The sequence below is a fragment of the Dipteris shenzhenensis genome, chromosome 2 (assembly GCF_047967505.1).
Source record: "Dipteris shenzhenensis isolate YYH24624 ecotype China chromosome 2, Dip_SZ_1.0, whole genome shotgun sequence".
Classification (NCBI taxonomy): domain Eukaryota; kingdom Viridiplantae; phylum Streptophyta; class Polypodiopsida; order Gleicheniales; family Dipteridaceae; genus Dipteris; species Dipteris shenzhenensis.
Window position 1 is genome coordinate 47,393,004 of NC_141597.1, and position 27,231 is coordinate 47,420,234.

Consider the following 27,231-nt stretch of genomic DNA (forward strand, 5'->3'; position numbering starts at 1 on the left):
CTCTGATACCATGTGGAGATAGTGGGAGAGAAGGAAGGAGTCTCACTTGCGGCTTTCTCACATACACAATGGGGGATTACACACAAAGGTGGAGGCTGAAAACAGTTTTCCTCTTCTTAGTTGTAAAAGCCAAAAGAACTCTAGTACAAAGAAATAGAAGAACCCTATATGTGGGTCTCAAATCAAACTCAGCTAACTAAGGTGGCATACTAACTGAGCCATGAACTAGAGTATATAAAGATAGCTGTCATCCAACTATTATTCATGGGTGGTGTACCAACGCATCTGTAGCTAACAAGTCGGTGACATAAATGCACAACGGTCACCCTGGCATATCACGAGTGGAGCTCGATATCTCAATAAATAATAGATGGTATGCCACGTTCCAAAGTGATGTATAGTACATTTACTAATATGGAGCGTATGGAGGATGATCATGGCCATGGAGGTGATGATGACCGTGATACGAGAGAGGAGGATGATCATGAGATAAGAGATACAGATATTGAGGCCATTATCCATGAGGACGAGCTTACCATTGGTGATGCTGATTTCGATGAGCACATGAGTAGCACAAGTAGTAGTGGGTTGAATGTATTTGTAGATCTAAACACTTGTTTGGATTTTGAAGTAGATAGTTTGGCAAGGGTTGATCTCATTGAGGATGAGATTGAACCGTAGCCCATCATTGATATTGGCAAAACTATTTTACATATTGTCTCATTCTTCTGACCTCACTTAATTCTTGTATATGTGGGCTTGCAAAAAAGCATTGATGTTTTTGTTAAAATTATGTGCTTTGGTAATCATGGGCAATGTTTGGAAAGCAGTGATGTACACCAAAATCTCACTTTCTGTATTCTATGTTTTGTGTCTAAATATACGTCTAATTCTCAGTGTAGACGCGCTAATAGATGCGCTAATACACACGCAAATAGATGCACTGAAAAACGCAGTGTTAGATAAGCCTGTATTTTCTCAGTGTAGACGTGCTAATAGACGTGTCAATACACACGCAAATAGACGAGCTGTTAGACGCGCTATTAGATGCACCCATAATTTCTCTATTCAAGCAATGCCTATAGACGCGCCCGTTATTTTGCGCGTCTATCAAGAGTACGTGGAAATTGTGCTCTTATTATGATGAACTAGAGAATTTGTCTCTCATAGATTTCAATTCCCCCTCTCAGAATTGTATTGCTCGTAGCTCAATTATGATGCAAGCTTGCAACGCACGCAAACTCGCAATGCACTCAACCAACCCTCAAATTTAAAGACTCCAACATCCTTCAAAGGGGTTTTTACCCTTCCCAGAAGGGAAATAGAGAAAAGAAGGACCGTTGTGGGAAAAATTACAAAGGAAATGCCACGTTCAAAAGTAACTTATGAGAAGGATAATTCTTAAATTGCCCTCTACAATGCTACCCTTCAAATTTGAGGGCTGCACGCCACCTCGCGAATCATCCTTCTACGAGGCAGCATAGCCGCACGTGTTCATTGGCTGTCAATGCGCTCCGAATGCGGGCTCCTCGTTTCCACACATCAACTAAATCAGGCTACGCGTACCTGATTGGAGGATGTAGCGATCCTCATCCAAGACCTAGGCTGCAAGCGAGACGGCGACTTCCGTCCCCAGCTCAATCTCTCACAGCTCAAGGTCTCCCCAAGCTCTCAGTCGAGAGATACGAGAGAAGTAGAGACAAGTAAGATCTCGTTTCCAATGTGCTCAACAGGTCGAGGAAGGTACAAAGAGAAAGGCGCGACACAACTGACGACTCATAGCTGTAGTTGCAACATGAGCATATGCACTTGAGGGAGGAATTCCAGAGAGCTGCAGGGACTCGATGCCGGAAGAAGAGAAGATAGTAAGAGAAGAGCTGATGGAAAAGCATATACAATAGCAATCAGTACTAGAGACACTCTCCAATATCAGCTTCTGTTTTTGTCCAGCGATTAAATCCTCGTCATGAAGCCCTGCAAGAAGCCCTGGAAGAAGAGCGAAAAATGGATAGCTTGTCTGACTACGGCCTTGTCTGTAGACTTAACCTTGCTGAGCGTTTTCTCAAGCAAACTCGCTCGGCACTCGCAGCCCTCCGCTGTTTTCTTAGCCGGAGTCATCATCACCAATATGTTGGTCTCTGTTTTTCTGTGCTTACTCCCATATGCATACCGTCTCAAGGTTAAGGAAGACGTTGACCTTGAGATGGCTGAAATGGAAATGGGGACGTCGATGCCGAATTCCTGAAAACGTTGTCTGGTTTGCCCACGAAGTTTACCTACAAGGAATTGGAGAGCTTCACCGATAATTTCAGCAAAAAGTTAGGGCGAGGCGGTTTCGGGTCAGTCTACGAAGGGAAATTGCCAGATGGCAGTCAGGTTGCTGTGAAGAGACTGGAGAGAGAAGGGAGAGGTCAGAAAGAGTTCTGTGCAGAGGTCGCCACTATCTCCAGGATCCGGCACCTCAATCTGGTGTCGTTGAAAGGGTTTTGCGCGGAGGGAGTGCAGAGATTGCTGGTTTACGAGCTCATGCCGAGAGGCTCCCTGGACAGATGGCTCTTCAAGTCGTCAACGACGGCAGTGACTCTCGACTGGGAGACGAGGTTCAGGATCGCCGTGGAGACAGCTCGAGGCCTGGCGTATTTGCACGAGGAGTGCGAGGAGAGGATTTTGCATTTGGACGTGAAACCTGAAAACATTCTCCTGGACGACCAATTCCGAGCGAAGGTGTCGGATTTTGGGTTATCGCGCAGCATGGGCAGGGATGAGAGCCGGCTGATGACGACGATGAGGGGAACGCCGGGCCATCTAGCACCGGAATGGCTGCTGGCATCGGGCATAGACAGCAAGACGGATGTGTACAGCTATGGAATGGTGCTCCTGGAGCTGGTGAGTGGGAGGAGGAGTGTGGATCGACTGCAGGACGATCCAGAGCAATGGTATCTCCCTGCGATAGCGTTCAGGAAGCTGAGCGAGGGAAGAGTGGAAGAGATATTCGATATGGGGTTGCAGGGAGAGCTTGTTGAAGGGAAGAATCGAGAGCGCGAGTAGCGTTGTGGTGTATCCAGGAGAAGGCAAATCTGAGGCCGACGATGGGGAACGTGGTGCAGATGCTAGAGGGTAATGTGCAGGTGATCCAACCTCCCCTGTCTCGCAACTTCTTCTCTCTCAGGGATGATCAGGGAAGGCCTATGCTTTCCATCACTATTGATCTTGAGTCGATGATCACTATACCCCGATAGATGCAACAAGCTCACAGCTATAATTTTACGCTAGCGTGCTCTCGGAAGAAGATTTCCATTTGCTGATCTCGCCGTCCAGATTAGTATCAGCAATGATATAGTCAGGAAGGAGATGCTGCATGCCTGCAACAACAGCAGCAATACGACTAGCAACTGATCATCAGTAGCAATGACTACGTTGCTCTGGGATGAAACAAATGTAAGTGTTGATCTGCAGAAGTTAGTTGGTCGTTCATCTGTAACAACATCTGTGTCATGTAGTCACAACAAGTTTCATGAATTGTAATTTTTGCATTTTGCTCACGACGACTAGCATCTCATTGTTAGTAGCTCGTCAATAGCAATGACGACTTTGCTCTTGGAAGAAGTAAATCTCATTGTTGATCTGCACAAGTTGCTTGATCGTTCATCTATGGCTATTTCTGCAGCATGTAGTTACAACGTAATGGATTGTAATTAATTACTTTGCTTAATACTCGTGAGGATCAGTTGTATCAGACTGCTGAAGGATTCCGTAATTTGTTGAATATCTGTTTGTTGACTATTTTCCAAGATACCTGCATCTGCGAGCTTTGCAGATCCAAGAGCAGCGTTGATTAGGCTAGGCTGACGTACTACACTAGGTTAGGGTACATTAGCTTAGCTAAGGTTAGGCTCAACTGGTTAGGTTAGGCTACATTAGCCATTTTTGGCATACCCTCTGGGCAGCCTTGCAACGGTTCTAGTTTTGCAAAGCTAAAAATTATTTTTATTTGTTGGGGTGAGAATTTCCTATTGGTTGCTAGCAACTTTGGCAACTAGTATTTATGACTTTGGTACAAAGGTGATTGGTCCAAATATGCTCCTTGTAAGAGGCTTTAATGCATGCATTTAGTGACTTCGTCCTCTCTCTCTCTCTCTCTTCTTCTCTCTCCCCTCTTCCCTTTCTCTTCTTTTCTCTCTCCTTATGTCTCCTCTCTCTCTCTCTCTCTCTCTCTCTTCTTCTTCTTCTTCTCTCTAGGCAAGCCCCCCCCCCCGCCCCCCCTCTCTCTCTTTCTCTGTCTCTCAATGAAATTCATCTTGTTGACTATTGGACCATTTGCATTTACTACTCTTTGTACACTCTTTCCTTTTCATTCCTCCAATTTTATGCTCTCTCTTAAGCATTTCACTCACCACAGGCCTCTAATGAATTATAGATATATATCATTCACCTTGTTTCATTGGGCTTGATACTTTTCTAGAAGAGCTTTAAAGAATCTTGAATTATGCACCATTTTAGAAGAAACTTAGGGCCATTGTGTCCCCCCTTCAAATGATGTGTTTTGCAACAAGATTATATTAGTTTGACAAGAAATGGCAAGGCGGTGGGGGAGGGTGGAGACGAGGGACGTGGAGCAGGATCTGAGGATGGAGTCGGGAGGGAGCACGAGATGGGGGTGGAGTAGGAGGGCGGATCAACTAGAGACGAGAAGGTGGGGTAGCCTAGCCTACTATCGAAGCATATCATTGTAATGTTAAAAAAATCTAGTCATCAGGTAATTTCTCAGCTATTGGAGTCTAGTCAATGTGAGATTCATCAAGGGTGGGGCAGCCTAGCCTACTATTGGAGCATATCATTGTAACGTCAAAAAAATCTATCGGGGAATTTCTCGACTATTGGAGTCCAATCAATGTGAGATTCGGACGGATAATTAGTTATAACCGCACATTCATTTTAGAGCATCGCAATCTCCATCATGCAAGATAGGTGCACTACTACACACGGGCCTTATTTTGACAGTTAAGCACCGACGTTTAGCGTGCATGGGGCGCTAATCGTTGGTATGCAAAGCGGGCTTAAAAAGTGTTGCTATATAGCGACACTTTTATAAACGTTGCTATATAGCGACACTTGCCAGACTTGTATAAAGTCGTTACATGGCGACGTTTTACAGAGTGTTTTTTTCCCCATACCGACCTTTAAAGATAGTTTTACCCAATGACAAAAAATTTTTCTTTTCATACATGTTTGATCATTTGAAAGAATAAAAGTACAAGAGCATGTACATCAAGTTTGAAGCTCATATATTCATGTCCATGTTTGACACTTGGCTTCATCTTGAGCCAAGTCTAGTGCACCAAACAAGTCTATCTCCAACTCTATACTGAGTTGATCTCCTATATCATCATCCTACTCTAGCATCGTATGTTCACCATAGACTTGATCATCTTCTTCAATAAAGTCGGGTGATTCTTGATGATCGTCGTCTTCTTCCTCAATATCATGATCTCCATCTTCCTCCCATACGATGTCATTATGCACATCTTCCTCTTGGCTCATATTGTAATCTTCATCTTCTTCTCTAAATCCATCTGGATCAATTGGATCTGGCATTGGTAGTGGCATCTCCATATCCACATCTCTATCTTCAAAAATTTGCTTACTTCGTGGTGCAACTTGGATCACGTACCACCATCTTGGATCAGAACGATCCGGTTGAAAAACCACTTATATTGAAGATGGGTGCCAAATGCCATCAATTATATGAAACTATGCTTAAGTACATGTACCAATTGATATTTAAAAACAAAAGATTCAATTAATTAAATCATTAGTATGCACCTGCTCACAATACTCGAGAAGAACAAAGACTGTCGTAAATAGTTCTAAACCATTTTACATCAAGAATGAAAATACTAAATCGTGTGAAATCAATTTCATAGATTTTGTGTATGGTCCCACAATAATCCAACTGCGAGGAGAGAAGATTGGTATCCGAAGCACTTGCTCGGCTATCTTGTGTGAAGTTAGCCATGACTCCACAATCATACGCGACTCTCTTTCAATCGATGTGTTCCACACAAAAATGTCATTGGTACATCTAGGAGCTCTGGAAATATCAGACCCACACTCCTGTCCATAAGATCTGTAACTTCTCTATCAAAGGTACCATGTACACGGCCTCAGACTCGAACATCACGTGCATGGCCCCTAAAAATAGAATCCATCATGTCCACCATATTCTCCTCATCATTTGGCACATTCGGGAGACTATACTCCTTCTCAAAGTGTGAAGGTATACACACACCACCCTCGCCACCCTGCTCATCTTGTCTCAAGGTTTCGTGTAAATATAAGATCTTGTCTCAAGATTTTGTGTTGTGTACGTAGGAAATATTAATCACGAACTCAAATAGCATTGACTTTTTGATGATCCATCACCACGTGCACCACCAACAGTGGGTATTGGTTTGGGCTCCTCCCCATACATCCTCAAGTGTCGCATGACAATACGGCGTTGATGTCGTACTTCTCACTTGCAATGAGTGCAATGACAATACAACCTCTCCGTAAGCCATACTCCTTCTCAAAGTGTGAAGGTATATGTACGCAACCCTTGCCACCCTCCTCATCCTTTCTTAAGATTTCGTGTAAATATAAGATCTTGTCTCAAGATTTCGTGTCGTGTAAGCAGGCAATATTAATCACAAACTCAAATAGCATTGAGTTTTCGATGATCCATCACCACGTGCACCACCAACGGTGGGTATTGGTTTGGGCTCCTCCCCATATATCCTCAAGTGGCGCATGACAATACGGCATTGATGTCGTACTTCTCGCTTGCAATGAGTGCAATGACAATACAATCTCTCCATAAGCCACTCTGCGCTCCCGAGCATTGGCGCATCATCTGACAAGCTTCCACTCGTCCCTTCCATCTGCACACCTCCGAAATCACAACACAAAATGCAATGAAATCCATTAAGATCCAAAAAATAGCCACCCATGAGCTCCTTCCCTCTCTTCTTAGATCAAGTGCCCTGTTTCATCGCTATATAGCAACACTTTTAGGGTATAAGTATATAGTGACACTTTTAGGATATAAGTGTCGCTATATTGTGACCTTTAGGGTATAAGTGTCGCTATATAACGACCTTTAGGGTATAAGTGTCGCTATATAACGACTAACCAATGTCGCTATATAGCAACGTTGGGGGACTAAAACCTAAAACCCCTCATGATGCCGTCTTTCACAATTCTATTGCGAGAAAAGCAAAATTCTCTCGTCCAATGTTATATTCGGCAATCTCGCTTTCCTCCTCTATTCCCCACACTCCTCACCCCTACCAAGCCCCTCTCCCATTGACACTTGTGCTTGCTCTCCACCCTCCTCCCTCTCTACTTGTATGAAAGGAAGTTTTTTAAGAAGGTGTGTCTCTTTAAGCAATGTAGGTTCATTTTTTGTGAGATTTCATTTTATGAGTGTTGAGGCATGTTTCTCCTTGCATTGCTAAGCCTATGTACTAATTTTCATGCTTGATTTTCAAAGATTAAGGACAAAAAATGAGATTTGCTCTTCTCTTTTTTGTATTTCTTTTTCTCCTCTTTCCCTTCCTTTCAGTGCTTTCTCCTTGTTTGTAGGCTTATGCTTGTCTTCTCAATCCAATCCCTTTGGAAAGCTCCTTCTCCAAACTCCTCCTTTCTCTAACTAGTTATCTGAAAAATGGTATGTTTCCTCTCTTTTGTAGGGCCAGTCCACGAAACATCGAGAGGGACTTTTCAAGGTAAGAAAGTGCTTCCTCTTTTTTCCTTTTTTTGTTTTCGTTATTTGCATTGGCTTGCAGCTAGCACTTTAAGCGTTGGCTGCAGTGATGGGCGTAGGAACCCTTTCATCCCCTCTCTTCTCTTGTTCCCTCTTTTTTCCCTCTTTTCCTCTTTTCCTCCCTCTTTCCCCCCTCTTTCCCTCCCTCTCTTATTTTCTCTTCTTGCTCTCTTTTCTTCTTTTTCCCTCTCTTTTTTCACTCTCTTTTCCCCTCTTCCTTCCTCTTCCTCCTCTTCTTTTCTCCTCTCTTATTTCCTCTCTTTCATCCTCTTTTGTCTTCTTTTCATAAGCATATGCATTTGCCTATGCTTATGCTCATATGCTTGTGCTTATGCATGAGCATATGTTCATATGCTCATATGCTTTTCCCCTCTCTTTTTTTCTTCTCTTTTTCCCTCTTCCTTATCTTCTTTTCCCCTCTCTTATTTCCTCTGTTTCATCATCTTTCCTCCTCTTTTCATAAGCATATGCATTTGCCTATGCTTATGCATGAGCATATGCTCATATGCTCATGCATAAGCATATGCATATGCTTTCTCTTTTTTCCTCTCTTTTCTTCTTTTCCCCTTTCTTTTTTCATTCTTTTTCCCCCTGTTCCTTCCTCTTCCTTCTCTTCTTTTCCCTTCTCTTATTTCCTCTCTTTCATCCTCTTTTCTCTTCTTTTCATAAGCATATGCATTTGCCTATGCTTATGCTCATATGCTTATGCTTATGCATGAGCATATGCTCATATGCTTTCCCCCTCTCTTTTTTCCTTCTCTTTTCTCATTTTCCTTTCTCTTCCTTCTCTTCTTTTCCCCTCTTTTATTTCCTCTCTTTCATCCTCTCTTCTATTCTTTTAATAAGCATATGCATTTGCCTATGCTTATGCTTATTCATGAGCATATGCTCATATGCTCATATGCTTTTCCCCTCTCTTTTTTCCTTCTCTTTTCCCCTCTTCCTTTCTCTTTTTTCTCTTCTTTTTCCTTCTCTTATTTCCTCTCTTTCATTTTCTTTTCTCTTCTTTTCATAAGCATATGCTTTCTCTCTTTTTCTCTTTTCCCCCCTCTTTTCTTCTTTTCTCCTCTCTTGCGAAAGGGTGATTTTGTAACAAACAATGTTGTATATCTTTGACATGTATATAATTCTGTCGCTCGGCTTGTTTGATCAATTTTATATCACCCTTTTCACAAAGGCAATTTTGTAACAAACAACATTCTTTTGAATTACTTTTAAAAAAACATTAGTGGGGCAAAACAGGGCTTGCTGTGGCCCTGTTTAGCCCCACTAATGTTTTTTTAAAGCTTTTGTTAATTGTCGCTATATAGTGACATTTACTAGTGTTGCTATATAGCGACGATTACCAATGTCGCTATATAGCGACGTTTATTAGTGTCACTATATAGCGATGCTTATATAGCGACTGTTCTTTTTCGATGCTAATAGCGACGTTTTTGCACCCGTAAAAAAAAAACGTCGCTATCTAGCACATGCATGAATTGAATATTTTTTTATTTATCCATTCTACCGTAATTATAGACGCCAATATGATGAAAGTTGAATGTTTTAAGACCACCATGCACTAGTCTCATAAGGGTGGATTCCATTTCTTTGATCCTTTTTAGTTGTCAACAAGTTACAAAAAAATTATGGTATGTGCCCTGGAATAGGTGTGGTAATTTTAGCACAACATTGGAGGCCCCTTAAACCATATCAAATGTTCTCAGTTATTTTTATCCTTTGATTGAGGAGAAGCCCAAGTAGTGACTTTTGAATGATTACATGGCTTGCATATATGTGTAGAATATATTTTTGGAGTTTTTGAATAAATTGTTGTATCCTATAGTGTTTAGGATGCATGCTTCATAAGCAACATAGCACTTGAAATGATTTAATGACCTCATTCAAAATGTTAATTCCATATTTTTTTGGTCACATATTCAAGTTTAGAATGTGTAATATTTCTTGGAGACTAATTTTGTCAAAATTCTATTGGGAATGCATAAATTATGGGTCAGGCACATCACCAAGATGCAATTTATTCTTTGAACTTCATAGAAAATGGCTATTGCCAATCACACATTGGCCTTTGGCTTGTAATTTTGGGCTCATAGACCCTCATCACTTTAGTCATAAGTGCATATTTTACAATCCAAATTTGCTTCACCCACTTGCATTTACCTTTGTGCCTTTGCAATCTTGTTGACTTTGTCTTTGTCTTCTTTATCTTCAGTTGTCCTCCCAACCACCTTAGGGATTTGTGGATCTTTGTCTTCTATTGTCCTCCCAAGCACCTTGGCGAATTATGCATCTTCTACTAGAAGTTGTTTTTGTTAGTTACACATTCTGAGAGGACACTTCCTCCTCCAATCAATGAGCTTGTTCTATAAACACCGCATCTTGTCATACCATGATGTTCCTTTTTGCAAGATCATAGATGTGGTAACCCTTCACCTCCTGACTATATCCTAGGAAGATACACTTTCAGCTATTTGGATGCCACTTGGTTTTAGGAGCATTTGGCACATGCAAACAATAGTAAAATCCAAAATTTATGAAATATGCAAGTAAGATTTCTTACTAGAGTAAGCTTATTGAGGGTTCATCCTCTTCAACACTTTGGTGTAGCTTTGATTGAGAATGTACATTATAGTATTACATGCTAATTAATTAGTAGATCCTTTCCTTTGATCATACTCCTTGTAGGTCAATCATGATTGTAGAAATATCAAAGTCATTCTAACTACGAAAGCTTACAGTACATACAATATGGATGATCCATGGGAGGAAAAATGATATGGTTATTGCACACAACCTTGCTAAGCTATTCAAAGTGGTGATTGTTTAAACTATCTCCATATGAAGGGCAAGCATGACATCCTAAGACCTAAGATGGTGAGATATGAAATTTTTCATGAATTAAAAAAAAGTCTTAATGATTCATGAATTGAAGAGCAAAGTGATTATGTTTGCACTATCCGTACCTAAACAATCATTCAAGCCAAGTTCATCATGCATCCCTCCAATAAAATTCCCTTTTAATTGGAGTTTTTCTTGGGTAATAGGCTTCATATTCCTGAAATCCATTCCACAAACTTTGCAATTCCTCCACCAAAGGAGCAAGATACATGTCAATGTTATTCACTTCTTACTTGCATGGGATGGTGAGTGCTAACTTCAGATGTCCCTGTGAAGATAGTGGGAGAGAGGGAAGGAGTCTCGCTTGTGACTTTCTCACATGCACAAATGGGGGAATACACACAAAGGTGGAGGCTGAAAACAGTTTTCCTCTTCTTAGTTGTGAAAGCCAAAAGAACTGTAGTACAAAGAAAATAGAAGAACCCTATATGTGGGTCTCAAACCAAACTCAACTAACTAAGGTGGCTTACTAACTGAGCCACAAAGTAGAGTAGATAAGGGTAGCTGTCATCTAGCTATTATTCGTGGGCGGTGTACCAACCGCATCTCCAGCTAACAAGTCGGTGACATAAATACACAACGGTCACCTTGGCATATCACGAGTGGAGCTCGATATCTCAACACTCCCCCTTGAGCTCAATCCCAATTCCTGCACACCAAGCAGGTCTCTGAACTTACGCAGCTTCTCTATGCCCAATGCTTTTGTGAATATGTCAGCTACTTGATCCTCTGTGTTGACATAAACTAGATCAATAAGACCTAGTAAAACCTTCTCCCGCACATAATGATAATGCACCTCAATGTGCTTTGTTCTAGCATGAAAGACTGGGTTCTTTGCCAAGTGTATGTGCCAAGTGTATGCTGCTCATGTTGTCACAATAAATGACAACTGGCCCATCTGTAAGCTGATGCATATCATAGAGTAGCTTATGCAACCAAGCTACCTCACATGCAGCCATTGCTGCACCCTTGTACTCAGCCTCTGTGCTCGACAAGGCAACTGTAGGCTGTTTCTTGCTGCTCCAAGTGATTGCAGCACTCCCAAAAGAGAACACATATCCACTGGTAGATCGTCTATCAGAAATACTACCAGCCCAATCAGCATCACTGTATCCATGCAACTGTATCTGAACCCCAGCCTCATAAAATAGTCCATACTGTAATGTGGATTTCACATACCTGAGTATGCGTCTAGCCGCATGCAAATGCGGTTTCCTTGGAGCCTGCATAAACTAACTTACCAATCCAACAGCATAGCTTAGATCTGGCTTGGTAATAGTCATATAAATCAAACTTCCTACTATGCATCTGTACATAGTAGGGTCTTCCAAAAGCTCACCTGCATCTGTGCTCACCTTCACATTCTGCTCCAAAGGAACTGAAATAGGCTTACAGCCTGTCATCCCATATTTGGACAGCATGTCCAATCCATACTACCTCTGCAAGAGCTGTATCCCACTTGGTGATCTAATCACCTCAATGCCCAAGAAATAATGCAGCTCTCCCAAATCCTTCATCTCAAACTTCTACCTCAATAGTATTTTCACATGAAGGATATCTTCATCACTATCACCTGTGATGATCAAATCATCAACATAAATGACCAGCAGCATAATCCCTTTCTCTGTTTTTCTCACATAGAGTGAGAAATCTGCCTTGGAAATCTGAAAGCCAATAGTGATAAGATACTGTCCTATCTTGTCAGACCATGCTCTAGGTGCTTGCTTCAAGCCATACAAGGCTTTCTTCAACCTGCAAACAAACTCAGGATGAATAGCATGAACATAACCTGCTGGCTGCTCCATAAAGACCTCTTCTTGCAAATCACCATGCAAGAAGGCATTCTTTACATCCATCTGATGTAAAGACCATCCCTTTGATGCAGCCATAGCAATGGCTGCTCTTACGGTTGCCATCCTTGCAACCGGGCTGAAAGTTTCTTCATAATCAATGCCATATGTCTGTGCATACCCCTTGACAACTAATCTTGCCTTGTATCTATTCACAGAACCATCTGCATTGTGCTTGATCTTATAAACCCACTTGCAGCCAATTGCATTCTTGTCTTTAGGCAAAGGCACCAATTCCCATGTAGCATTTGCATCCAAGGCATCCATTTCTTCATCCATGGCTTTCTCCCATTTTTCATTTCCCATGGCTTGCTCAAAAGAAGTGGGTTCTGGTTCCTATATCACTTTGACCATATAGGCATAGTGAATGGCTGTAAATCCATCATATTTCAGCCTATCCACAAGATACCTAACCCTGGTAGACCTGCGCAAAGTAGGCTCACTTCCAGGTGCTCTCAAAACATCCCTGGTCTTCCTTACTCTAGGTGTAACAACAGAAGGAATACCCAACTCATCATCAATGCTCTGTTCTGAGCCACTGGATTCACCATCCACACAAGAGTGACCTGCATTCACATCAAACATGGGCTGATCTACCTTCTCTTTTCCTTTTTGTGATACCTGCATACCACTCTCTGCATTGCTTTGAGGAGATTCTCCTGATCTCAATCTGCCTGTCCATGGCGAAGTATGTGAACCACTGCTAGACGACACTGTAGGTCCACTGATATTTTGTGATTGCTGCTGTGAATTCTGTGCAGCATTACCATTTTGTGCATCTATATCAATCATCACAATTACTAGTTTATACCAGCTGCTCATCTCATAAAAAACAACATCTCTGCTCACTGTAAACTTACGAGTAGAAGGGTTATAGCATCTATACCCTTTCTACTGCAGAGAGTAACCAATAAAGATGCACTTCTCAACTTTTGGATCCAACTTGGACCTCAATTCATCTGGCACATGGACATAGGCAATGCAACCAAAAATTTTCAAATGAGAAATATCTGGTTTCCTACCAGTATACATCTCCTCTGGCGTCATGCCATGTATTGCTGCAGTGGGAGTCCTGTTCATTATATAAACTGCTGTAGCAACTGCTTCAGTCCAATAATAATCTGGTAGATTTTTTTCATTTAGCATGGCCCGAGATACCTCTCCAATATGCCTATTTTTCCTTTCTGCAATTCCATTTTGCTGTGGGGTATGACTGCATGAATATTGCTGCTTTATACCATGCTCCTGCAAGAACCTTGCGAACTCATTTGAGAGGTACTCTCCCCCTCCATCTGACCTTAGGCATTTTATTTGTAGGCCTGTTTCTTTTTCAACCATAGCTTTGAAAGCTTTGAAGTGCCCAAACACTTCACTTTTCTTTTTCATAAAATACACCCAAAGTTTTTTACTGAAGTCATCAATAAATGTGACAAAATAGTGACAGCCTCCAATAGATGCAGCTTTAGTAGTCCACACATCAGAGTGGATTAATTCCAATGGCTTTTTACTCTCTTGAACATGCCTAGGAAAAGGTTTCCTTGCCTGTTTTCCAAATTGACAGGCTTCACAAACCTTGTGCATTTCTACAACCTTGAATTTAGGCAATCCTGCAACAATATTTTGGGCTTGCATTGATTTAAGTCGCTGTATATTAACATGACCAATGTGTTTGTGCCAGATATCAATATCTGCAACTACATCGGTCCCATGTGCAAACATTGCTGCACTCAATTCAGGCATGTCCGCATCCAACGTAAACATCCTGCCCTTCTTCTTTCCTTTTGCTATCAAGCGACCGTTATTTTTCATATCCTCAACAAAGCATCCATGAGGATTAAATCTAACCTGCAAGCCCTGCTCAACCATTTGACCAACAGAAACCAGGTTCTTGGTGATGTTTAGGACATGAAATACATCGGACAAGTATTTCTTTTTCCCATCCTGCATAGACAAAGGAATTTTACCAATCTGCACAATAGCATGTGCAGTATCATCACCAGTCTCCACAAATCCTGGCTTTTCCATTTTCCTTGCATCCTGCGTCCATTCTGCATGACCTGTCATGTGGTTTGATGCACCTGAGTCAACATACCACATATCATTTCGTTCTTCTGCACTTGTCACAGAATTAGTCATATGCTGCACCATAAATAGATGCTCATTTCTGTCATCACCCTGCTTACTAGAAGATCCATAATTGCCTTGCTGTAATTTTCCATTCATAATGTCATTCTGCTTTTTATAGCAGTCCTTAGCCATATGACCCATTTTGCCACAATAGTAGCATTCAACATTGCTGTTTGCATTTTGGCCTCTCTGCCATCCACCACGGCCTCTTTGGCTCCCCTTGCCTCTAGAGTTACCACGTCCTCCTGCATAGGACTGGTTTTCTTGCGTTTGCTGCATATTCTGATTTCTACCATGGCCTGCAGATCGGCCTCCTCTACCTCTGCCTCTACCTTTGCCAGCATTTGAGTAGAAGACAGTTTCTTTTGAAGTTCCTGCTGAAGAAGATGCACCCCCATTTCTCTACTCTTCAGAAATTAGAAGAGCAAACAACTCTTCAAAATCAGGAAATTTTTCACGGACGGCAATGGATGTCCGGAACTGTGCATAATCCTTTCCTAGACCATTCAAGGTCACAGAAACTAGATCATCATCTTCCACTGGCGACCCAATGGAAGCAAGTGCATCTGCAATTTTCTTCACCTTCATGTGGTAGTCATTTATGCTCAAATTTTCTCTCTGCACATTGTGCAACTCCTGTTTGAGTTGCATTTTCCTGACTTGCGTATTTGTACTGTACATTTTTGCCAAAGTATCTCGTGCCTCCTTTGGCGTACTTGCATCCTGAATATGCACAATCATGGAGTCCGAAATACTGATAGACAGCCAGTACATAACTTTCCTGGCTCTCTCATGCCATCCTTTGAATGCCTGCATTTCCTGTTGATTGGGAACATTAGGAAGAATAGGTTCTTCTTCATTTCCTGTAATGAACTCCCAATAGCCTTTTCCCATCAAGAAATTCGTCATTCTAAACTTCCATGCCTGGAAGTTGTTCTTGTCAAGCTTTTTAGTGACAGTCTGTGAAAGAGAATCAGATGCCTTTACAGAACACTGCAAAATATTCTGTCACTGCAAAAAAACACAGCTTTTGCCTCACACGGGCAGACTTGCAAAACTGACGAAAGTGGTATTTGACCACACAGTCACTTCCTAGTGACAATTTTGCATCAACAGGCAACAAGCATGAATCTGCAACTCCCAATATCTTTGCACACTGGCATACGATGCAATTTTTGCGGCAACTTTTCACTGACTAGCCGCGCAGTGGTCGCACAGCCAAAACATGGCCTTTTTCTGAGTGCTTGCAAAGAACTTCCGCCTTCAAAACGGGCCCCGAAATGGCCTCGAATCAAAAAAATAAAGTGACTTAGGGCTTCGCCCTTACCCGCAGCATATACTACGCTCTCGCCACACCGCGAAGGGCGTCTCAATCTGAGACAGTGCACTCTTGCACTTCTGGCTGTGCTACCTGCAGAGATTTGCTCCTAAACTCGAAATAGGAAAGCAACACTGGTCCTCTTACCAGGACACCACGAACTTGGCTTGCTTTCTTGAGCTCCTTACCACAAACAAGGCTCTGATACCATGTGAAGATAGTGGGAGAGAGGGAAGGAGTCTCGCTTGCGACTTTCTCACATGCACAAATGGGGGAATACACACAAAGGTGGAGGCTGAAAACAGTTTTCCTCTTCTTAGTTGTGAAAGCCAAAAGAACTCTAGTACAAAGAAAATAGAAGAACCCTATATGTGGGTCTCAAACCAAACTCAACTAACTAAGGTGGCTTACTAACTGAACCACAAACTAGAGTAGATAAGGGTAGCCATCATCTAGCTATTATTCGTGGGCGGTCTACCAACCGCATCTCCAGCTAACAAGTCGGTGACATAAATACACAACGGTCACCCTGGCATATCGCGAGTGGACCTCGATATCTCAATAGTCCCTTCTTTATAGTGAGCCATAAAGGAATATTTTAACACACTATTGCCACTACTTAGCTAAGTGGATCAGGATGTGGATTAATAATTGAATGGACTTATTATTTTCCAATCCAAGACATGGATGGCAAGGCTAGTCCCTAAATGTTGGCCACATTTCTCCTCCGTATGCCTCCATGCTTTTTCATAAGTAGGTGTCCTTAATGTTTTATTTGTGGAACAATCATGGACATGCTAATCCATAAGTTGAGAGCTAATGATGCATCTCAAAACATGTGTTTTATGCATGTGACGATGAACATATGTTGCAAAAACATCTTGGATACCTCCAAACATTGTGTATCTCTCCTCCTATAGCATGATGCACCACACGTTGGGCAAACTTGAGTGCTCGCTTGTACCCCTATAAAGGATGCGATCATTAGGCATGTATGCATTGAGTTGTACTCCATTCCTAATGCACTAAAAATTTATTTTCCTCCTTTCTTAATGAGTGTTTATTTTTTGCGAGCTTTTCCTTGGCCGAGCTCGGGAACCTTGATTTTTTTGTCATTTTTTAAAACATCAAAAGCAAGAACTACTCATGATATAAGGCTCACATATGTTGAGCAATGCTTATAGCAAAACCCTTGATCTATGATCACAAGAGAAGTAAGGCTAGTTGGCAAGAGTCTAAGACATGGATCTAGAGGGAGTGTGAGAACTCAAAGAAAAGAGGGCAAGGGTTTAAAATGGCAATTTCTTGTCTCATTGCATATTCAAAGCATTCTAAACATGCGTTAATCTTCAAAGCAATGTAATGTTTACTGATTCGAAGCATGCATATCTTCAAAGCAATGCAATGATTAGAAGGATGCACTTTTTATTTGAAGGTAATCATTCCAAATCTATATTCTAAGTAACAACTTCAAACCATTGATCTTCAAACCAATGCAGTGATTGGATGCATGCCTTCAAAGCATTTTTTCAGTTCATGCACAAAAAGTATTGTGTATTTGAAGGCAGTCATTCCAAACTTGCATTCCAAGCATGCATTCCAAGTAAGCACTACAACCAAGGCATGCACACCGACAATGTAAAAGAATTTAATCTTGAAGAACTTTTGTGTTTCTTTAATCATAATTTTTTATGACAATATATGTGGTCCTCAAACCATGTCACCAGAAAATCATGAAGATGCCTCTTTGAGGTCTCTTAAGGCCGACAAAGACCTTTATGCAAGCAAGGTCTTTTACCTCCACTAACTTTAAAATCTATTGAAACCATTTCACAAGACAATTTTAAAGAGGCTTTGGGGTCTCTGTGGCCAAGAAGGCAACCTGCTCACAACGCCTCCTTTTCTAGTTTTTGACACTCTAACATGAGACATGGCTTCGTTCATATTACACCAATCATTTTGACTACAAACATGACCATATTTGGAGTCATATTGGCCAAGTTATGTCCAAAACAAACATATTTGGAGTCACATTGGCCAAGTTATGGCTTGGGGGGCTTGGACGACTAGATTTGTTTTGGACATAACTACAGCTAGATTTGTTTTGGACATACCTTTGCCAATATTTCTCCAAATATGATCATGTTTGTCATCAAAACGATGGGTGTGATATGAATGAAGCCTTCTCTTATGTTAGGGTGTCAACATTTTACATATTTAGAAGGTTTTGTTTTTACCTTTGTTTCAGAAGAGCTTGACCTTATCATGCTACACATGGACATCATGTATATGCCAACAATCATTGCATATCAATAGTTTGAACAAAGGGCATTCTTATTGGCTTCACTAAGATGATTGTCAGAGCATGGCTAAGGGCTATGCCAATGCCACCCCTAGCTGAGCTCTGGGGACCATCAGCTTTTTCGGATCAATCATGAGTTGAAACATGATTAGGGCATTGATGTGTCTTAAGCTGATTCTGAGTGCCATTAATATAAATCTCATAGCATTCTCGAATTTCTTTGACGATGAACAAATGACACAAGTTTATTCTTACTCATGGTGACATGAAGGTGATCCATAATTGGTGTGTATAATGGATATAAGGTGATCAATGATTTATTGGTTGTATTATTAAACATTTTACTCATGTGCATTAATTGTGCTTATTATCATATTTATTAGTTGTTTGTCGATCATTTTGTGTACAAAATGGATCAAATCATATGGATGCTAAAAAAATCAGTGAGCTGCAAAAGTTTATTTAGGAGGGAATTTGTTAGAAGGAGCTTCATAGGTCCCACTATTTCATTTATTTTTTGTTAATTACTCAAAATTCTTACTTTGAGGCTCAAACAAAAATAGCAAGAAAATCATTAAGCTTGCAAAGGCGTGTGTCTTCAGTGTTCCTTTTCATCGCAAAAAAATATCTCCTTTCTTGATGATGGGATGGTATTTTGCCTTTTTGAAGCAATCTACAAAGCATGTCCAATCAAGACACCTATCAAAAGTGGCAATCATATGCATAAGAAGCGCAACTCTGATTTAACAACTGTACCAAAACAAGAAAGTCACATTTGTGTCCGACCATGATAGCTTGGTTGCAAGTTTGAAATTAGAAGAACACTTGCAAGATGGGACCTAATTGTCCCTTTGTAGAGCATAGTGTTTGTATTACTTGTAATCTCTCGTCTTTCCAACTCATGACATGGGGATCATCTTATATTAGCTTGTCTTGATGTGGCTCTTCATCTGCCTCTAGAGGGGAGGGTCAAAGTATGCTAAGATCAAGTATTTTGCATGAACACATCATCAATGTCTTCTTCATTGATTGAATGCTTCTCTTCATCATGTCAATGCAAAGCCTCTTGCTTTCTTCTAACAGTAGGCTCCCCCTTAGCACACATTTATGATTTATTATCAATTGGGATTCATGAGGGTGATAATGCATAGCTGTTCATGCATATATCCCAAAAGTGCTTCCTCTTCTATCAGAATGTGGGTGAATTGCATCAAAATTTTATAAATATGAATATAGTGTGGAGAAGCCCTTCATACCTCCTCATTCAAAGCAACAAGAGGCAGAGGTTGGAATTGACTATAATCCCAAATGTGTGTCATAATTAGGGTGCAGTATGTGTGTCATAATTAGGGTGCAGTACCTAATTATTACACTTTTTCATCGTGCTCAATCACATGCTACCTTGTCATGAAGATACTAGGATCTTGGTTTCTTTCAAGAATCTAATGAGCTTGAAGACATCTCAAAAGAAATCACCACAATATCACCTTGATTTAAATAGTCTTCCATAACTCCAAACGAAAAGATGGTCATGGAAAGATATCCAAGCACATCAATCCTTTTTTGGCAAATAAAATATAAAATATTCAAAAACGACCCTTGACATCGATACAAGTATTGAAAATAGAGTACCAAATTAAGCGCCAATATAACCCTTAAAAAAGAATTAAAAACGTCTTGGGATGTTTAATAACCATTGATATATACATTAATAAAAACTTTGATAAAAGCATTAAAAAAAGTGCATATTAAAGGAAATTCTATATCATTTGTTAATATGATGGTAATACAAATGTTTCTAATCAATTATACCTAGATGATGAATTTGGATTAACATTTTTAAGCCTACACTTGCCCAAAGCAGGTAGGGGAATGGAACAATTTGTTGTTAACTACCCCCAATTTTGGTGATAGAATTTGCATATTTATGAACTAACATATCAAGATATGGTTAGATATCCAATAATCCTGAATAGTTCCAAACTTGGTCATGTACGCTTATACATTGTGTTAAGAGCCTTTTTCAAATTTCTTCCATGCGTTCTTAAAATGGATCCAAATCTGTTAGGATGTTGGGTCGAACCATGTTTTGGTGGTCAATCTAGCAATGATGCATCTTGGTTCAATACTTATGTGGGGGTAAGATTTAAAAATTGATGACATCCATTAAAAAGGAATTGCGCATAGGTTCGTAGGGGACCAAACTTGCTAGGATTTTGGGTTCCACTGTTTCCTCAAGCTCTACCAAGTTTGGTCCACTTGGGTCACTCTAGCCCAACACGTCAATGATGCAACCCACTTTAGTACCTAACAGCGTTTAGGATTAAAAGACTACAACATCCATTAAAAATAGGGGTGCATATGTCCAAATGGAACCGACTAAGTTTGGTCCCACGTGGGTCACTCTATCCCAACATGCCAATGGTGCATGCTAACTCAGTGCCTAGGCTAGCTAGGATTAAAAGCAACATCCACTTAAACGTTGCTTTAAAAACCCCAAATGAGAGCAAGCTTACTGGAATTTAGAGTCCCACGATGTCCTAGATCCCCACAAAGTTTGTCTTACTTGGGCTACTCTAGCTCAACTTGCACCATCCTACCAAGTTTGCTCCCAATTGGACCTTTGCACACCCGTCTTTTAAAACTGGCGTGTATCATTAGCATATTAGGATGCTTAGTACCGCCTTGTTCTAAACCTCCACTAGGTTTGGTTCTACTTAGGTACTCTCACCAACATGCGAATGATCCACCTAGTTTAGTGCCTTAGGTGGGCTTAAAATTTTTAAAATGACGATATCCATTAAAAGGGGTCAAACTTCATAATACAATGGGTCCCACCATCTTCTAGAGCCCCACTATTCCTCCAGAGGTAGACAGACTCAACCCACCAAAAGTGGCCCTACCCCCAAGGTTATGGTGTGCCATTTGCAATGTTGCAGGCCATGATGTAAACACCTGCTTTTACAAAATGAGGGTTGCACAGCCCCAACCCCAATAGTACCAACAGGCACCAATCCCAGTCTATAGGCAGCCAACACTAGCACCCAATGCACGAGTGTCACAGCTTAATCCCATCAGGTGAGGATACAAGTGCCTCAACTATTGACAAATCCCAATCGTCCACAGTATCCTCGAGCCCCCAATCTTGCTCCAGTGGTTCTAGTGCAACAACTACAACCTGAAGAGTTGGTAGGGCCTCTCCTAGCTCTAAACCACAAATATGAACATACAAAATAATGTCAACATCGGAATAATGCTACAACAATCTGATATAAACACCACTCATCATAGAAGTTGTTTTGATGCTTTTGCCGTTTGCCTAACTTCTGAGATTTATATCGACTCTAATCTTTGAAAACCCTGATTGTCACTTCCTGCCTCTAACTATCCTTTCCTCCTCTGCACCCTCCTTATCACAATGAAATCTCACGACACCTCCCACCACACCCCATTCTACTTTTCTAGAAGAATTCAAGGCAGTTTCTAGTAAACATGAATGACTTGACATATTCCTAATTATTAAAACAGCAGAAAGAGTCTCTTTAAATGTGCAAGAAATACTGATTACAAACAACTCTCTGTATTTAAAGACGAGCTTTAAAGCAGTGCTTTGAAATTTTACACTAAATTTGGAAGCTTTGGAATTGCAGTACAAATTCTCTGTGCGCGTCATTATTTCTCATTTGATGGCCGACATTCAGGAAAAGATAACCAATGCATGCACATCCATAGGAAACGATTTTTGTCTTAAAAGGGTTGAAAGTGGCAGCATAGTAGCAAATGGCTGAACTAAGTACAAACATCTCCACCTCACAATAAAGTATTCATATTGCAGGGAAATTGCGAAAGATTTACATGTAGAATCTAGTTTGAATCACCTAAGAAATGCACTTGAATCACTTAGTCAACCTGCAGGGAAATTGCGAAAGATTTACATGTAGAATCTAGTTTGAATCACCTAAGAAATGCACTTGAATCACTTAGTCAACCCTGCCACTTTCAAAGTCTCCATCAAACATGTGAGCTTCTCACGGGGCTTTCCCTTTTCCCTCCCTTGTGTAACTTCAAATGCATCAATTTTTTGCCAGTCTACAAAAGAGATGAAGCTGATGCCTCTCTCCCTGAGTAACTCTTGAAGTCCAGCATTTCCTGTATGTGATTCATCGATGAGAAAAAGCCCATTCTTTGCATCTTCTGCAATGCATGTAGCCTGCATCATTTTCACAACAGTTCTAAACTTTCAATATGATAACCTCTTAAACCATTCAATGTGATCACAGAAGTGAGCATGTAAACTTCTCGTGTTTCGCAAGCAGACACACATTAATAAGAAGAAACAAGGTGGGATTTCCATATATTTGCCATGTGAATAAAAAACTCGTTGGCCTTTCTGTGTAATTTTGGGTAAATAAATAGGTCTACAGCTTGAAAAATATTCAAAAAAACCAATGAGGAGGTGATTAATGCCAAGTCATTCTTTACTTTGTTAATGCCACAATCTCTCAGTGTAGCAGCCGTACAATCTGTTCATCCTCAACGTTTGCATGAACTCTGGTCAAATCTGTGATAAATCTCAATATAATTTACCATATCACCTAAAACAACCTGTCAGCAATGTGTACTCCAGGTTCTCCAGCTGTTCCCGAGGTATCATCTGTGGAGGATACTAAAAATGACACACATGGATCTGTGTGTAATGAAATGTTCAGCCTCACAAAGTAAAGCATGCTCACCTTAATGCTTCATCCCAACTAAGAGTTGAAGGATAATGAGGAGTTCTCAACAGCTTTGGTCCTGGCCTGCTTGCATTTCAGTCTAGCCCTCAGCACCTCCCTTTTTGGCACTACTGTTGCAGACAGCTATTCTGAAAACGGTGCATGATAATCTGCATATAGGCCTGATGACGAATCACCCTCTTCAGATCAGGCCAAATATAAAACCCGGAAGCAGCAAAATCAAAAGGCAATTGCTATCATCGGGCTTGGTTTGGCTGATACTCTTATTCATCACGTGAACTTCAAGTTAACTGCCAATCAGATCTGGGATAATCTCGAAGGCATTATTGGTAACAAGATTGCTAATTCTAAAGTGGTTTCTAAAGCTTAAGTTTTATGATCTGAAGATGGCTGATACAGATCAATTCAGTGATCATCTCGCTACTATGTATTCCCTTATTACACAGCTAGCAGGCCTTGAATGTGAACCGGATGATGACGACAAAATGGCGGTTCTCGTGAGGAGCATGCGGGATGTTTCACGCTTTGAATCCACTCTTGAAGCACTTCGTGTGGCTAGTTATGCTACACGTCACAAGGGCATCCACTAGCACCCTCAAGCCTTCACTTCAATATGTATTAGCCACATTAGCCCAAAGGCAAAGGATGGTCTACAATGTAAGAGGGGTAAATGCATGTTGATGTATAGGATCTACTAAGCTGCACTTATTGTATAGACTTCTGTGGCATAATCATTGTGCTCACACATGCACATACTAACTCTCCCACCTTTGCTGTAATCGCCTTTTGGCCATTTTGAATGGAATATATTATTGTTTTAGGTTAGGTTGTACTCATTATATAGACTTCCATTGCATATTCATTATGCTCACACATGGACATACTGTGATTATTTTCAGTTTTCTTTTCAATTTGGGTTGCCATCATATGCGCCAAACAAAATCCAAAAAAGATCTTGTACATGCACCCTCTACTTATCTAGTCCGAAATAAGAGGGGGTGTTAAAGGTGGTGTAAATCACACCATAGATATAGGGAATAGTGTGAACCCTAGCCCTAACCCTACCCTAACCCTAACCCTAAGGAAGTTATTATATATTTATGTTTATAACATAGTGTACAAAGGCCATATTCCTTGGACTGTTAGGCTCACCATGCACATGTATCCATAGGGGAGAGTCTCATGCCTCTACATCCCCAACCAGATAATGCACAAAATCCTCTCTTGTTAATGCTTGTACAGTGGGGCCAAAGGTGCCTTCATGAATTTGCAGTTGTTACTGATGGAGAGTCCTTGACATTACCTTGGGGACTGCCCCTTAATTCATACTAACTGGCAAGGGATGATGAGACATCTATTTTGCTTCATTAGGCTTTCTTTAAAGTGGTGTGGGGTGCTGTAGATTGGGATTCTAGTTTCACTTTGAAGAGCCTTGATAGGTCACGCCTAGAATGTCCATAAAGGGATAGTCATTTACATCACGATCGGCTTGTCACATCATCCTCTTCATTGCTTCAGGGTGAAAATTTGATGAGAACACTATATTGGAGAATTTGGGAATCTCCCAAGTCCCACGTTCAAGTAAGGGATTAAGATTTGACCATGTGGCCAAAACTTGCACCCTTATTTGAAAGTAAGACTTGGGAGGATTTCCTAATATGGTGTTTAGGATGGATTCCAATTTCAAGTAATGGGTTAAGATTTGACCATGTTGCCAAATCTTAACCATATTGGGAATTCCCAAACTATTTGAAAATTCCCAAATTCCCTAATATAGTGTTTGAGAGAGAGAGTTGGGAGCTTGACATCATGGCACACGTAAAAGGCGAGATGCTCTTACGCTATTGCGAGATGAAGCTCGGATGAAGGTCGACTCGGATGGACAATACTTCTCCATCTCCAGCACGTGTTCGTTGAATATTCACCATCTTACACACTCACTTTTGACTTCTCATAGGATAGATAAGCCCTTTCTTGGGGCGCCATCTTCCTTTTGGGCACTTTGCATGAAAATCAGCAACCAGGTCACTTCATCCCTTTCCCTTGGGAAAAAGAGTTAGAGGAGCTAAGGAGCTTCAGAGAAGGAGTATGTTCTCTTCTTCCTTGAGCTATCCCATCGTCTTTTGATGGAGGAGTGAGGTATGAACCCGTGCAGGAAGTGGTGCAGTTCAAGCTTTCAAGGAGGGATTCTTTGCATCATCCTTCCCCAAAGTAAACGCAATTCTCCTAGCCCTACCAGTGCCATAGGAAGCCCCCTGTTCGTCTCGTCCTCGACGTTCTTCCCCCAGCCAAATGTTTAATGCATTTAGATGAAAGGATGTGCACGAGGAGCCAAAAGCTAGAGAAACTCCCTCAATTCTTGGGGTAGAGCCATTAGCTTATATTGAAACACCAAGCTCACGAACCATTCAAGAAGAAAGCACATCAGTTGCATCAATCTACGTGGCCCTATGAGGAATTGTATAAGGATTCAATGGCTTGGAGATCACACGCTTTTATTGGTTTCTTGCCAGATCCCACCCCTAGTTATTGAGCTTGAATTGTGGATGAGAGCATTTGGGTGAAGAATGTTGGAATCACATGGTGACCAATCACATGCAAGCTAGTGATACGCTATTATCTATGACACCGCATCTCCTATAATCCCTCAAGGTCAAGTGACTCTAGACCCTTCACAAAGGACAAGGTGCACACACCATTAAGTACCTTCACACTGACACTTTAACCTTAGAATCTTAGTCACACACACCTTAGGCTCTGATTTATCGAACATACCCCCCTTCGGAGCAAAGGTGGTGAGATCCAATACACCAAAGAGATGACCATACTCACGCCCTACGGCAATGCTGCAGAGAGTAGATACTGCTATCCAACACCTCCCGTGTGATAGCATATCTCCCAATCAGCTTGCAGCCAGCTGCTGGATATATCACTCTGTCACCCCCACTTACTTTGAACTGGGTACAAGATAATTCGAATGCCTAGAACTGAGACTGACACAACAAAAAAATACTATCATTTATGGGGACTACCCAGGGCAGAGTACCCGACTCTAGCAAAATCTTGAAATCCCACACATCCTCGATCTCAGTATCGAGGTGATCTTCCACAATCGCAGCAGGTATGTCGGCTTCTAGTGCTGGGTCTTCAAGTGCTTCTTCGACTCCTATTAGATTGGCATCATGTGCTTGTTGTCGTTGTTCTTTCTTCTTCAAGCAAAAGGCTTCTTTATGGCCCAGACGCTTGCAAAAGCGGCACTGAATCTTCTTTCCTGACTTCCACTAAGATGAGAAGGCAAGAGCTTGATTGAGGGAGATAGTGTTCTTGTCCTTCTTGTCCTTATTGTGATGGCATTTCTCAAGAATTAAAGCAACCATATCTTCTTTGACAAATCCGACATCAATGGGTACACTAGTAAAGTGTGGGTTATATGGGCAGATAGCTCTCTCTCTCCTCTTAAGTTCAGGCAGTTTTTGGAAGATATGAGGGAGGGCAGTGTAGCTAAGGGCCTGAACATGGAAATTTGATCTGGACATTAGAATGTACGCTCCTGCTGCCTAATGATTAATTGTGATCATTCAGCCCTCCATTGCAAGTGCAGTAACTTCCTAGTGGTAAAAGAGGTACATATGCCAAAGCGTACTTTTTTTAAATGAAAATTTCTATAATCACATACGGTTTCAAGATGCTTACCACTTCTTCTGCACAAATCAAATTGGTACCAATGATGCCTGTAGGACCCCTTTTTAACCAGCCTACAACATACAACCCAGGTACAGCTGTTGAAATAGAATCTCCTGCAGGTCTAAGGACACGACCTTGAATATTTGGAACCACCCCTGGATAAATTCCATACATGCCCTTTGTCAAAATGGGTCCCCATAATCACAGCGCAACTTCTCACTTTAAACAACTGCCTTCCACATCCATGAAACAAGGAAATTGTTTGGGTAGTTAAAATTGGAAGGAGATGGTTCCAAACACTGGGAACATGACTAGGGCATACACAAGGCATGGCATAATTCACAGAAAGAGCACACAGAGTCCTACCTCTCTGATAATCAAAGGCTAAACCGTCCAAAGGTTGAGATCTGTAGCCTACGCTCTTTAAAACCAGCCTGCAGTACAGAACTATTGTACCATTAGTACTACTATGAAATTAAATGGAGATCAAATGCCTTTGAAAGGAAAAG

General features: G+C 41.1%; 1 protein-coding gene and 1 pseudogene across 7 annotated transcripts in view; one reads left to right on the plus strand and one right to left on the minus strand.

Annotated features, from left to right (window-relative positions):
* The first annotated feature begins 1,574 nt into the window (after positions 1–1,574).
* On the plus strand, positions 1,575–3,657 carry LOC147904874 (G-type lectin S-receptor-like serine/threonine-protein kinase SD2-5 pseudogene; annotated as a pseudogene).
* An 18,455-nt stretch (positions 3,658–22,112) lies between these two features.
* The window catches only part of LOC147904875 (Pyridine nucleotide-disulfide oxidoreductase family protein), a 133,953-nt gene continuing 128,834 nt past the window's right edge, over positions 22,113–27,231 (minus strand). For 3 of the 7 annotated variants that reach the window (XM_087388955.1, XM_087388945.1, XM_087388968.1), the window contains 3 exons: positions 27,089–27,156; positions 26,732–26,877; positions 22,113–22,512 (listed from right to left, as the gene is read on the minus strand). In XM_087388955.1, the coding sequence (XP_087245081.1) occupies positions 22,279–22,512; positions 26,732–26,877; positions 27,089–27,156 (448 nt within the window). In that variant the 3' untranslated portion in view covers positions 22,113–22,278. The other 4 variants (XM_087388950.1, XM_087388963.1, XM_087388975.1 and 1 more) reach the window with 4 other exon arrangements.